At 43.4% G+C, this 14,970-nt stretch overlaps 1 protein-coding gene across 1 annotated transcript in view; it reads right to left on the bottom strand.

The window, feature by feature from the left end:
* LOC147684254 (putative cation-transporting ATPase 13A4) overlaps window positions 1–14,970 on the bottom strand; it is a 356,830-nt gene that overhangs the window by 299,302 nt on the left and 42,558 nt on the right. The window contains exons 2-3 of the mRNA XM_086944652.1: window positions 6,705–6,878; window positions 1,615–1,761 (exon numbers count right to left, since the gene is read on the bottom strand). Of these exons, the coding sequence (XP_086800778.1) occupies window positions 1,615–1,761; window positions 6,705–6,878 (321 nt within the window). The remainder of the gene's footprint in view (window positions 1–1,614; window positions 1,762–6,704; window positions 6,879–14,970) is intronic.

Below are 14,970 nucleotides of genomic sequence, written 5' to 3'. Positions count from 1 at the left end.
GGCGACTGCCAGTAGTTATATATATATATATATATATATATATATATATATATATATATATATATATATATATATATATATATATATATATATATATATATATATATATATACATACATATATATGCAGGACAACTCCACAGCAACCTCCGGTCCTAGGAACGGCGAAGCTGGAAGACAGACCACAGGATCATGTAGGTGAAGATTTTTATTTTAAAGTGGCAGCATAGACGCGTTTCGGGCTCAAGAGCCCTTGTTCACAAGCGAAGAATATTATATATATATATATATATATATATATATATATATATATATATATATATATATATATATATATACGGTCTTCAGGTAAGTTGTGATTGCTTATCTTAGAAACATAGTTCAGTTGCAGGGGTTCACAAGTCAACAGAATTAACATATCGCAATTTCAGAAGTAAACAATCAATTTCTAGGGGTAACAGTAATAGTAGCAATAATAAACATTTGCGACCATTAAATCATATCCCCCCTCCATGGGATCATTTACATTGCACTCAGCTGTAAGGACCACAATAAGAGATGCTGTATGAGTCTCCTTAGTATAGTTGGTTTGTGGAGCTTGGCGCGTGCTAATGCGTTAGGGTACTCGTATAAGGGGATGGAGAGGAACACCCCCCTCTCCTCCTCCACAGGGAGGGGAGGGAGGTGTTCCTCTCCCTCTACTACCACCCTTGTCAGTAAATGGGTCACTCAATGGTGTGGAGGCATAATGTGTGTCAGTGTGCAAGTCAACTATGATAGTGTCCCAGCAAGTGGCTATAGGATATTTATGAAGCCCCAGGTTGTCTTCCCTGCCCAGTGCTATGCTTTACACGTGTGCCCACGCAGTAAGCAACCGCATCCAGGCCGTGATGTGCGGAAGGTCAGGCGACTTTCTCCAGCGAGTGATGAGTCTTTTGATCACGGCACACCTTACATCATTAAATGATTCTTACATGAATCTTTATATTTGTAGTTGATGTTTCTCTCCTTTTAGGTTTTTGGTGAGGTTCCATACACAAATCTTTGGTAATTTTATTGAACATTTATTGCAGTATTTAATGTGTGACGTTATAAAGAGTGCATGCTGTGTGTGTCAGTTAAAATTATAATTATGTTGATTAAACAGAAGAGTTCCACATATTTAGGTTTTTAATTGAAATCTTAATTCTCTCCCATTAATCATGAATTCATTTTTGCTAAGGCTTTATTTGGAGATATTTTTATAAAATAATGCAGAAATACTGAATGCAGAACTACCAGTAATACAGTATTAGGCAACATGAAAAGTCCCACCAGTTAGATAATGATGTAAAACCTCCTGGTTCCCCCTCCATTATCTACAAGACTTATTCACAGTATTGTCCCTGCACAAATGTCCACAGGAATAACCTGGAATAACTTGTGCAGAGAGAACGTTTGGAATTTGTATATAAATTGTAATCCAGTATCAAGTGCAAGCTGCTGTATGTGCCCAATCTGGGATGATTGTAGCACTTGTAATAAGTCCATAAGTATGGACAACTGTACATCTGTACTCCCTCCCAGAATTCTGCTGAGGTGATCGTGCTGATGGTGAGGATACTGAAGGTTGTACCTTGTGCTCTGGCTTCATGATGGCTCGGTCGATGATGGCGTTATCGTCAGCCGCCATGAGATAGTCTCCCTTCCTCTGCGATGGGTTCAGGATTGCATGCAGGTAGATCCATCTCACCTTCTTCCTGGAGTAGGTTTTGAAGTCATCCTAAAGAGAGAGATGTCACAGGAGAGTCAGTCCAAGGTCAATGGACAGCAGAGGAGGAAGTCAACTCACAGCTGTTGAACAATACTCTGTCTCCAAACCACAAGATAAAAGAGGACCTTGGTTCACATGTATCAAAGGGTTTTACCCATTCTGGGTCTATAGTAAAATGTGTTCATACATATGGGCCCTTATCATGGAACACATTTCAGATCCCTTAGACCTTGACTAGTTGTTGAGTGTAATAGTAAACTCATAGTTGTGGAGGAATGCTCTACTGTTTCTGTCTCCATCCTACAAGATAAAAGAGGACCTTTCATAGAAACACATTTCAGATCCCTGAGACCTTGACTAGTTGTGGAGTGTCATGGAAGACTGTTCTTATCTTATAGTTAGAATTTCTTCCCTGAAAGTCTGTTCACTGGAATAAGGACATTACCCCTCTAAAGGACGAAAAACCTAAAACTGAAATAGATATGTCGAACAGGGGTAGCGTGTAGTGAACACTGTAAATTGAATTTACAATATTTCTGGTGCTCAAGGACCAGCCTTATTCCAAGTGTGGCAGTAGATCTGAATTGGGTACATATAGTTTTTGCACTGATTTTTCATTCGAAGTCGGGTCAGATTTCCTTTGACCATGCACTGTCCTCCAAGCGTTGTCTGCAGGAAACTGCGTGTTCAACACACTTTGGAAAGTTAAGCACCACAATGTAGCACTGGTTGCAGAGGCTGTTAGTGCACATTACTCACCATATGAACCAGAGAAACCATTAATTAGAATGTAAAACCCCTGTATTAACAATGTAATCATCTTTGCCACTCTCCTGTGCCCTGCCCACACCACAGTTGTTTTGGGGATGTTGATGGGGGTTGGGGTTCTCTTATTGGAAGCATAATAATGGACTTGCTCACCATTGCTGACTTCTTTTCTTTAATGTATCTTTTACAGTCCAATTGTGATAACATGCAATGTGAGTTTCCTGAGATTGGGTAATGATCACTGATAATGCCTTGGTTTTGTACTACAATTGGATAATCCAAGGCGGTACATGATTCACCTGTACCGTTGCACTGTGCCTTGATCATTGCACTGATCGTCATAAAAACATGTATGAAAAAACACTGTCATCATGCTATGAGGAGTATTCATCCTTCGCTCTCAGAGTCTGGGTACCAGAATATCATCTAGAAAAAATGTAGGGTCACATGCATCAAGCAAAATACTGATCGCAAATGTGGTGATTCGCAGAATCGATCCCTCGCTGTGAATGGTATTTTGCCCTTTGCGATGCATCAAGCCAAAACCTATGTGCAAAATAGTTAATTGCTAAATTAGCGATTACCGATTTTGCGATTGCATTTAAGGAATCGCAATTTGTGATTCCTTAAATGCAATAAAAGAAGCAATCTAAGAGAGGGACTTTGCATTTAAGGAATCGCAAATTAGCATTCAACTTCAAGCTGATGGTAATTTCCAATTCCTTAGAAAAATGCTAAAAAGTTCTTTTTTCTAGTGCTATGTGGCGCGCAGACATGCCCTTAAGGGCAGGTGTGTGCGCCACTTGTACACAAAGGCCAATTTCAGGGGTGAAACATGGTGGCCTTCTGGCCGCCTATCACCCTTGAATTTGCATTGGCAATTTGCGATAACCTATTTGGTAATCGCAAATTGCGAATTGCTTCCAATTTATTCCTATTGCCCTCTAGGTTTGTAGAAATAAATGGGAAGGCATTCACAATTAAGGAATGTGTAGGAATCCCAAATATTTTTGCAAAACCTACATGAATAGGCAATTGCGATTCCTTAATAGCGATTCCTTAATAATCGCTATTAAGGAATCACAATTATCTAGTTGATGCATGTGCCCCGTAGTGTTTTAATACTATTTACATAATATTCTCAAATTGTTAATAACAGAACATCTGCTTACATTGTAATGTTTTGTAAACGATATTTAGAACACAATATTTATGTTAGAAGATATATTCATATGTGATATTCTGTTATACAGTCAAACAATGGTATTTACCTAGGTAAATAGTTCCTATATTGTCCCTCGGTAGCCCAGCTTTGGATTTAGATGGAGGAAGGTAGACGCATTAGTGGCTCACGGCATCTGCATTGCAAGGTCCCTCAAGCTCAGAACAGGCAGAGCCCAAGGGGCATTCCAAGCTTCTGTCACTCAGAATAGGGTACCTACAGACAGAGAACGTGCAAGCTTCCATCTCCCAGAAGAGCCTCACTACAGACAGAAGCAATGCAAGCTTCCCTCACCCAGAATAGCCTCACTGCAGACAGAAGCAGTGCAAGCTTCCCTCGCCCAGAAGAGGAGCTTCGCAGACAGACATGTGCAGTGCTCTCGGGTCCAAGCTTCCCTTACTCAAAACATATGCAGTACAAACAGCAGCATCGCAAGCTTTTGCCATCCAGAACAGGTGCACTACAGACAGAAGCTTCCCTTGCCCATAAGAGGTTCAATACAGACAGTACAACAGTGCAAGCTTCCAACAAATACACAGAAGAGGTTCACTACAGACAGATAGGTGCAGTAAAACCAACAGTGCAATCATTCATCACCCGGAACAGGTACACTGCTGACAGACAGGTGCAGTAAAGCCAACAATCCAAGCATCCAGCACCCCGGAACAGGTAGACTAAGAACAGACAGGTGCAGTAAATGCAAAAGTGCAAGCTTCCGTCAACCGGAACAGTTGATTACAGATAGACGGGAGCAGTAAAGCCGACTGAGCAGGCTTTCCTCACCGAGGACAGGTACACTACAGCCAGACAAGTGCAGTAAAGCCAACAGTGCAAGCTTTCATTACCAGGAACAGGTACACTACAGCCAGACAAGTGCAGTAAAGCCAACAGTGCAAGCTTTCATCATCCACTACAGGTACACTACAGACAGACAGGTGCAGTAAAGCTAACTGTACATGTTTCCTTCACATGGAACAGGTACAATACAGATGGACTGGTTCCTTACAGATGGGCTGGTGCAGTAAAAAAACTGTGCAAGTTCTACTACCCAGAACAAATGTAGTACAGACAGCGGCAAATCAGGACTCCCTCACCCACAGCAGTTGCAGTGCAGACAGGAGTGCAAGCTTCCCTCACCAAGAAAACGTGCATTACAGTGAGCAATGCAAGCTTCTCTCACCCAGAAGAGATGCAGTAATAGCTCCGCTCACCCAGAAGAGATGCAGTGATAGCTTCCCTCACCCAGAAGAAATGCAGTGATAGCTACTCTCACCTAGAAGAGATGCAGTGAATGCTTGCCTCATCCTGAACAGGAGCAGTACAGATAGCAGTGCAACCTTGCCTCCCTAAGAACAGTCAGCGGTTCAAGCATCCTGCACCCAGAAGATTTACAGTGATTGCTTTCCTCACTCAGAAGAGATACTTACACATTACCTCTTAAGTTAAGCCTGCCTGCTGTGTGCCAAGCTACCATAGAGTCAGGACAGGTTAATGTTTCTCTGTGTCTGACTTACTCTGACTAGGATTGTGGTTCCGACAGGGTGTATACTCTTACAACAGGCCTGCCTTAGAGGAGACGTGTATATATATATATATATATATATATATATATATATATATATATATATATATATATATATATATATATATATATATATATATATATATATATATATATATAGTGTGGTGCATACACAGCCTCGTCAGTCTGCAATGGCTGATGAAAGTCATGTTTTCACGTTGTCACTCATGGAGTGGCACAACCGTTGTTGCAGCTCTTATGTGAACAGCTAGCTGTACATGCCCTGGGTACTGGGCACCATATGCTTGGGACTTATAAGTAAGTCAGCACATGTCTATTGGGGACACCCAATTAAACATAACATTTTGTAAGGGAAAGAACACTGTCACTAAGGTCTGGAAAGCAGGCCTCGGTGCACTCTCAACATCAAAAACCGGCAGATAGTAGTCCTACATGGGGAACAAAGTGGGGGGGAACCAGCACAAATGCAAGTTTCCTTACAGTTGCTCATTCATTTCTAACTCTCCCTCCAGGGGCCAATGGTGTTAGTGCAGCCCTGAAACTTGCTCTTGGTGTGAGTGGTGTTAATGTCATTACAATGCTGTGGGGGTGGGGTGACTTCAACATAAAGATCTGTACAGATGCTCCAGCTATTCTAATGACTTGTGCACATTTTCAGTAGGATAAATACATTTACCAAAGCTGGTTTATAGCAAGGAATACATATTGTGATTTACAATAAACTCTTGAGAGTTCTGAAAATAGTTGATGCAGCCCTGCTATACATAGGACTATCAGTGATTGGGAAGAGCAAGCATGTTACAATTTCTATTTTTGGGGAATGTTTTTTAGGTGTGTCTTTACATGTAAAAGGAAACAATGTAGTTACTCAAACTGAAATTATCCAATGGGGAGAGTGGGCGGGTCATTTGCTGGGGTGAGATAGTAGAATTTGAATGACATGTCAACAGACCAATGGTGAAAGAATGTTGCTTGGGAGACCCTATATATGTATGTATTTTTGGTATAATATTTGTTTGAAAAAAAAAGGCTGGCAATCCAATAAAGCTGTTATAGGCCAAACCTAATAAAATGCAAAACTGCAAAAAATAGAAAACAGAAAGACAGGCCATCTCCATGTACTTTCCCAAGATCTGGAACTATGTTGTGTAAACATACAAACTATCTTAACTCTCTTGCAGTTCAGGAAGGACCAGGTGATTCACCTCTTCAAAGCAAATGACATTTGGTAGCATCAAAAATCCCCACCCATATACATGATGAATCGTGTAAATGATTCCTACCATTTCCCCAGCTTAGCTCTCCCATTGCAGTCTGCAAAGTCCCATACATCTATAACATACATGCTATTGCCCAATAATGCCTTTTTGTGTTGAGCACTCGGTCATCCAACCCATCTCACCAACCAAGGCACCTTACCGTGGTCCTCAGTAACATGACATCCGCGTCTTTCAAGGTGGACGGCGTACAGTTTGCCCAGACCCCCCACTCCGGCTTCCAGTAGAACAGAAAGAGAAGGAGGCCAAGGGACAGGACGTGACCAATGAGGCACAACACCCTTCGGCATGGATGTGTTTTGTATCCAAACATGTCCTGTGAAGTAAAACCATAAACATGGACTGATAAAGAAACTGACAATGAGGCACCTTCTTCTAATTCATAGACCTTGAATATAATTAACAATTCTGATTTCTGTGTAGTTGTACATTTTTTGGCATGGCCAATACTTGCAGCAGTGCACTTTTCACCCTCAATTGTGAACTGTGCAACATTCTCAGTAGTTACTTAACACCTGCATACTTTGATCCACATAGAGAGGACATGAGTAGCTTTCTTTAGCTGAAGTGCAACCTTCCCATTAACAATTCATTAATTTAACAAATGTGTTGTTTCATAGGCTGAAATGTGACAAATGACCCAGCTGAAAATTCTGAGTTCTGAACTAGAGTTTATTTTCCCAGATTCTGCTGACTGTACTAGAATATGAAAGACATAACTGTGTTTTAGAGAAAGCTTCAAAGAAACATCAGAAGAAACCCACGCAAAAATAGTCAACCGGTTGGGTCAATGAGTTTTTGACAGCAGAAGAAGGATAGGATCAACATATTTGAATTGGGTGCCCGATGCAAACATTAGTGTAATAATGAAACAAGTCCGACAGTGACCAGCCAGAACATATCTGATTTGTTCTTATCCAATTTCTTATTGAAGGGCAGAGAGAGGAATCAGAAGTGTCTGGCAATCAACAATGTAGACAATATTCTGTATGTGAAGTGGTGATATGCCACTAAAGTAAACAGAGGCCCTCTAACTCCCGGCCAGCGCAGATGCCCCACTAATGTAAGCTCTCACCGTGTAAGCAGAACCCTGAACTTCAATACCCTGTATTCCTCATTGCTCGAATCCTTGATCCGCGATGGAGCGCAAGTCGGATACACCAACCAGATTCTTCGTAGTCAGAAAGTTTACATTTTCAATTAGTCATTTATGTAAAAATCCACCACAGGAGTACATTTCTGAAGCCCGCAGGATCTCAAGAAAGGTACTTATAATCTCACTGGTGTCAGACAGAGACCAGCAGTAAGGCCCAGTCATGGACCACCTGCTACTGGTCAGCTGGGCAGTTGCAGGAAATGCGTTTGTTATTTTGTTGTGTTCCTGTAGCTTGAACAGGAGGCCGGCCATATGACTCCACTTGTTTGTGTTGGATAAAGAGCGAGTAGGTACAGAATGTTTTTGTTCTCCTTCATGTCCAGGAAGTGTTCTGAAGTGGGTCCCTGGAGATGCCACATTTATTCCTGACACAAGCTGGCAGGTGGGAATGACTCCTGGCCCAACCAATGGAGTAAAAGTTTCCAGGGCCAACAATACCCACTTGGGGCATTTTCACAAGAAGGTAACAGTCTTCGCCCACTCTAAACTTGGGCTCTGAGGCGTGGGGATGTGTATGAGGAGTATACTACGGTACTCCTAGAGTTTTTCTACATCCAATACTTGAATCCAAATTGAAGCAGCCTCTGTACTCACAATAAACCTTGTGGCAGAAATCTGGTAAGATAAAAGCAGGGTTCACCAGCAATCTGAAAGTGGATACAGAAGAATTGTCTTGGCATCCTGTTCTCTACCTTTTATTTGCACCCTAAGTGTTATATGTAAAACCGGCAAACCAGTAGAGCAGGATTTAACACTCCAGCAGAATTTAACAAAGTGTCAAAAAGGATGCCCACAGCCCCACCCTGCATATTCTGTAAGGTTCAGATGAGTCATCTCTTCCCAATTAGGTCAGCCTATTGTCTGCTCCTGGGAAGCATTACAAACCTTTTTCACACCTATTCAAATGCGTATCACTGGCTGGGAGAAGCTGGAGAGAAAATACAAGTTAGCCCTGAGAAATTTAAGGCAGAGAAAAGTTAATGTACTAAAAGTTACTTTTGCTAAATGTTTATTAACAATCTGACTTCACCATTTAATTATGCTTTTGATGTCTATTAAACACTGTCTTTCATTATTTTTCTAGCTAGTCCCATTCCTGAGATACAGTATTAGAATTTTAATTTGTACTCTGGTACCCTTCATAATACACATAGGCCGGCACAGTGAAAAATATCTTCTAGGTGCTACTCACTGTAAGGACATGTTAAAATTACAATTCTATATGTCCTACTTTAAAATACCATGCACACTGCCTTGTGGGCTACAAGGAATACATGGGGTGATTTATTATTAATGAAAAAGGTATTTTTTTACCTGTCAAAAGAGTTTATTTTGACTGGTCAAATTGCATTTTAAACTGCGGCCGTTAGGCTACACAAGCTTGAGCTGATGCCTTGCCAGCACTGCTACTTTAGTGGACAGCACAATAGTTGCTTGTGAGAAAATGTTGATTGGTGGGTGCTTGTGAGAAATTGTTGGTTTAGGAAGGTGTGAGCCCTTCTCAGGCAACAGTCACAATTCCTGTCGGGGTGCACAACTAAAGTCACTATCTTAACCTGTGCTCAAGTCTCTGGTATTGTGACGTAAAAGCAGCCAGGCTTAACTTAGAGGCAACGTGCAAAGTATTTACGTAGCACCCAAACAGCAATAAACACAACACAAGAAAAAACCCACACCAATTTAGAACAAGAGTACATTTTAATAAGTTATTTGAGAAGAAGAGAAAATCCAGCTGATAGAACTGGAGATAAGCAATTAAAAAAAGTAAGTTAAAAATAGTGTTAGGAGCACAAAGTGCAAACTGTGGTAATCTGTCACGTCGGACTGTGATAAAAGTTTAGTTTGACCACGATGGAACACAGGCCAGATAGAGGGACCAAGATAGTCCCATGGAAAAATGTACCTTCAATCCTAGTTCCAGAGCGTTGCGGTTGTGCCACACGAATGAGGTCCAGGGTTGGCCATGCATCAGTCAGTGGTGGTTCCAAGTATGCAGAGCTACAATGCAAGATCCCTCAACAGAGATGGGCCATGCAGTGGTGGGTTCAAAGAGCTGTGGGTCTGGATGCGAGGTCCTGCATGGGAAATGTGCCACGTAATGATGGTTCCAATGATGTGAGGGTCTGCGATGCAGGGTCCTGCATTGTAGATGCATCAAACAGCAGTGGTTCCGATGAGCTACGTGGCTGCGATGCAAGGTCCTGAGTGGTGATTCCGATGCAGGGCTACGAGGAGATACTTTGCACTGGATTGGTTCTTCTGGAGACCACAGCTGGGCTAGAAAAGCACCTTTAGCCTTACTTATAAGGGGTCGAGGACTGGAGAGGCACCACTTGCAGGGTTAGGACTCAAAGCGGGTAGAGCCCAGGTGCTGGGTTATAGATGGTTGGAGGCTTTTCTGTCCCTCAGGCTGTGATCAGGAAACCAAGCAACTGACCCTTGGAGTCACTCTGGTGGCTCTGAGTTCAAGATGCAGGTCCAGTCCTTCTCACTCAGGCAATAGGGCAGCAGAGCAGCAGGGCAGATGGGCAGTCCTCCTAGCAGAAGGGTAGCACAGCAGTCCTTCTTCTGAGTCTTCAACAGGTCTAGACGTGTACTGAAGAGTTGGTTCTGAGGGCCCAATATTTACACCTGTTACCAACTTTGAAATGGGATAAGATTTCAGAGTTCTTCCCTACAGAGGTGTCTGGAACATCCTTCTTTCCAACCCTGGCCCCAGCATGTCTGGGGCACAACAGACTAGTGTGAAACCCTTTGTGAATAAATGAATGAATGAATGGGCCATTTATAGAGCTCACGGCTACCTCCAAAGGAAGTGTCCTGGCGCTAACAACAGATCCAGTAGACAGGAAGAGCAGAAGAGAGAAAGAAGGTTATGAGCGGGCAAACAGCCAAGTCTTCAGGGACCTCCAGCATAGCTGTTCTGTTTCTGCCTTGCGAAGGTGCTCAGGCATGGAGTTCCACAGGGATGCAGTTCTCACTGAGAAGGCTTGACTCCTGTTCCTGGCTTTGGCAAAACAGGGAATCCTAAGAAGTTGCTGGAAATTGGATCTCAGGTCCCTTCACTGCTGATATTTCTAGAGTCTTTGCCTCAAGTGCACATGGCCTTATCCCTGGATGCTCTGTAGGCGATAGTCAACACCTTAAACTCTATCCTCCTTTTGACCGGCAGCCAGTGCAGGCTCTGCAAGTGGGGCAAGATGTGATGACGCAGCAGATTATTTCTAATGAGTCTGGCCGCAGCATTCTGGATAACCTGGAGCCTGTCGGTCAGGTAAGCTGGAAGACTCAGGTACAGGCTATTAGAATAATCCAGCTTTGACGTAACCATTACGGGGAACACAGACTTCCTGCAGTCGATCGGAATCTCCGCAAGGTTTTTAATTCCCAGAAGCAGGCCGAGGAGACTTGGCAAATCTGGGCTTACAAGAGAGGAGGGTATCAAATTTAAACCCTAGACTCATGGAAAAATCCACTTGGACAGGGGGGGGGGTTTAACTCCAGAGCCACCAGATATTGGAGGTCGGAGGAGAGGGTTGATTAAAAATTAATACCTCAATTTTGTCGGCATTTAATTTCAGGCAACAATCCGTCATCCACGTTGAGATGTTAGTCAGACAGGGGTATATTACCAACAACTAGCGATATTTATCGTTAATGGGCTTAGCGAGTTTTTTTTCATCGCCAAGCATCGCCGGATATTATCGCAGAGATAACGTGCTATTAGCAATGTTTATCTCTAAAGTGATAAAATATCAGGCGATAGCGGTGAAATCCATGAATATCGCTGAGAATACAGCAATTTGCACGCATTAACGCTAATAGGGTCTTAGCCATACTATTCACCTCCCATTGGATATAATGGCTAAGAATTGATCTGAGCAGCTTTTGGAGATATTCGCGCTTACTGTGAATATTTCCATCGCTACGCCTGCGTTGTTAAGAGGCGATAGCAATGTTAGCGACTGTTTTAGTCACTAACAGGTTGGGTTGCATGTCATTAGTGATAAATATCGCTGACATGCAAAGCGGGCCCCAAACCGCTCGCTATAGCCTCAAAGCTATAGCTAACATCAGTTAGCGACAGCTTGCTAATAGGGCAATATCATTATCGCCGCAAGCGGCAATAATCTAATATCGCCAGGCTTGGTAATATGCCCCACAGTTCTTTAAGTTCTTAAATGCTACCTCTGAGTGGTCTTTAAAAGAGAAAACTAGTTGAGTGTCATAGCATAGGAGATCATTTTCACTCCCCATAACTCGCTTAAAGAAGCAAGCGGGGACAGATAAACATTAAACAACATGGGGCTCAGAGCACAGCCCCGAGGAACCCCACACAGAAGGGGTTTGGGTGAGAAGACGTGGGGACGAAGCAGTACTTGTTGAGACGGGCCCTCTCGAAAGGAGCAAACCCAGGCTAGCGTGATACCCAGGAGCTCAAGTCTGTCCAGTAGGATATGGTGCAACACCGTATCAAACGCTGCAGATAAATCCAACAGCACAAGCATTGCGGAACTGCCCTAGTCTAAGTCTTCACGTATAGATTCCGCTGCTTCCGAAAGGGCTGTCTATAACAAGATCTAAATCCGGATGGGGAGTTGTAAAGAGAGTTGTTGGACTCAAGGATTCTGGACTTCCTTCTAAAGGATTTTGACCCGGAACAGGCAGGAGAGAAATAGGCCTAAAACTCTTGAGATCTGCTGGATCGTTGTCTGCTATTTTCAGGAATGACAAGACATAGGCCGCTTTCCAGGAGAAAGGTTAGATGCCCGTCCTCAAGAAGGAGTTCCAAATCGGATTGAGTCACTGATTGAGCCACTCGGCCATCAGTTTAAAATACTTGGCTGGGGAAGGATCACCTGACGAATCTGATTTACATTCGCCCAGTTCCAACTTTGAGGCTTCTGGGCTAAACGCACTGAGCTCGGACCAGATTCTGGGCTTGTCCAGGGTAGAGATTGGCTTACTTGGAGACCCAGCTGAGGAAAAAGAGGAATAAATAGCTTGAACTTTCTCCTGAAAAAAAGTAGATAAGTCCTCACAAAGAGTAACCGTGGGAACGATATTGCTATCCAAAGCCAACGTTAATAAAGTCTTGAACAATCTTATAGACTTCTTTCACTCAGCTGTCCAAGGACTTTATTTGATTGACTAAATAGTCTCTAATGGAAGTGCGTTTTAACCCTTGACATTTTTTAAAGCTGTTCTGTAGGCGTACTTCACCACTGAGTTGTAGGATTTCCGATAAAGCACGCTCTAGCTTCTTACAAAGACTTTTCTCCACCTGGAGATCAGAGGTGAACCAGGGGGCAGAGGGTTTCTTCCTGGCTGATTTCATATTTTTTAATGGGGTTTATGTGGTCCAGTGCATATGTAACCCAACCGTTGAAGGAGCAGACATCCCTATTAGGGTCACCCAACCGCTCAAAGGGGGGTAGCTGTAGTGCGGGACCTAAAGATTCAATGGGGACCTTTCTCCAGTCATGCCTTTTTTCATGTTTGGGGGAAGCACTATAGTGCAATAGGGTGCCAGTCCAGCTGAACAGAACTAAGCAGTGGTTTGACCAGGTGAGAGGTAGAGGAGTCTCCACATTCAAGGTGGGATCCCTCGAGAAAATGAGATCCAACACATGGCCAGCCTTGTAGGTGGGTGCACACACCTTTTGAGCCAGGTTAACGCCCTCGAGAGTATCTGCCAGCTCAGTGGCCAGGGGGCAGTTGCTATTGTCCATGTGGACATTAAAGTCTCTGAGGACTGTAAAATTAGCATGCCTCAATGATAGGTCTGCAATGGTATCACATAGCTCAGGCAGGTGGCAGGCGGGCTCATCCGGAGGTCTATAGACCAGCAATCCTGCAAAGCAAGATGCAGGGGAAGTTTTAATACAAAAAAAAATGCCTCAATCAATCCTGCTCTATCAATTCTCTTATAGGCATTTCCCAATCCTCTCTAGGAATCACTGCGAGTCCGCCCCCAACTTTGGTGCCACTGCGATTGGCAGTAACAATCCGGAAACCTGCAAGTATCGCCATCAGGATTCTAACTTTCTTTTAACCATGTTTCAGTTAAAAACATAATGTCCCAAGCATTGGTCTCTTATGCCAACCAGACATCATCTGCATGTTTCGATAGCGATCTACAGTTGATCAGGCAAGCCTTGAGTTTGGAGCTAGTGGCCTTTTGGAGTACTGATGGTGCTTTTGACATGGGGGTGCAGGCAATTTCCCACCCGCAGGATTTCTTAGAGAGAAAGTGCAAAGATTGCAGTCTGGCTCCTGACCAAGCCAGTCCTGGAGATTCGAGCTGTCGATGTGGTGGATGCTGGGAGGCCCCTGAAAGGCTGAATAATTCATAGCTAAAATCTGCTCTATAGACCAGACTACTCTGGCAGGGGAAGAAAAAGGTGCAGCATGGCTGGTGCTTGCTGCGATCCGGACGCAGACAGGCGCAGAGTCTGCTAAGGCAGAGCCTTTGTGATTTGGTCCTACCTACCTTCAGAAGAGGTTCACTTTTTATAACCTGGTGAGACAGTTGCGTTCATCCTCCCAACTTTTGATGCAGACCCACAGATTCAAACGTTAAAGGCTGGGTGGGAGTTCCTTTGTGCGTAAAGCTGCTTTGGTATGGAATTCTTTACCCTTGACGCTGCGCAGTATTCAAGATTCTGTGACTTTTAAAAAAAAGTTAAAAACCCTACTCTTTCTATAGTGCTTTGGTTTGTGGTTCCTTTTCCCAAGTACGCGCCGGGACACTCTATTGAGTATCTGTGCATGCTATGAATTCATATAACTTAACATAACATTTGCAAGTGTGAAAATGACAGCTCTGTTCCCCTATCCTTGCACGCCCATTCCCCTTTTGTCTCCCTGTCTGGGATTAATACACAAAACCCAAATACCAGCTACACCTAGTCCTGTGATCTAGAAACAGACTTAAGGCACCAAATAGGACAGGAAAATGCCAAGTGGCATTTTCAAAATTGTGAACTAAAAGTCAACTTTACCATTTAAAACAAAATTAAATTACAATTTTTCAGATATCAAAAGCAAGCCTGTCTGCGCCGTCCATGTCTGGAACATGCCCAGTACCATGGACCCTGGCCCTTGGACCTCCACCATTACGACATCAGCACCCTCCTCGCCCTCAACAACGGACACCACTCTGCCTGTCACCTCGCATCACCGAAGGACGCCCTAGGACCTTTCTCCTGCTGAAACTGCAGCTGCACCCTAACCCACATCCGCACTCCAG

The sequence above is a fragment of the Lissotriton vulgaris genome, chromosome 11 (assembly GCF_964263255.1).
Source record: "Lissotriton vulgaris chromosome 11, aLisVul1.2, whole genome shotgun sequence".
In the NCBI taxonomy this organism is placed as follows: domain Eukaryota; kingdom Metazoa; phylum Chordata; class Amphibia; order Caudata; family Salamandridae; genus Lissotriton; species Lissotriton vulgaris.
Note: the sequence above shows the minus strand (reverse complement) of the source record. Positions and strands in the feature narration are given on the sequence as shown.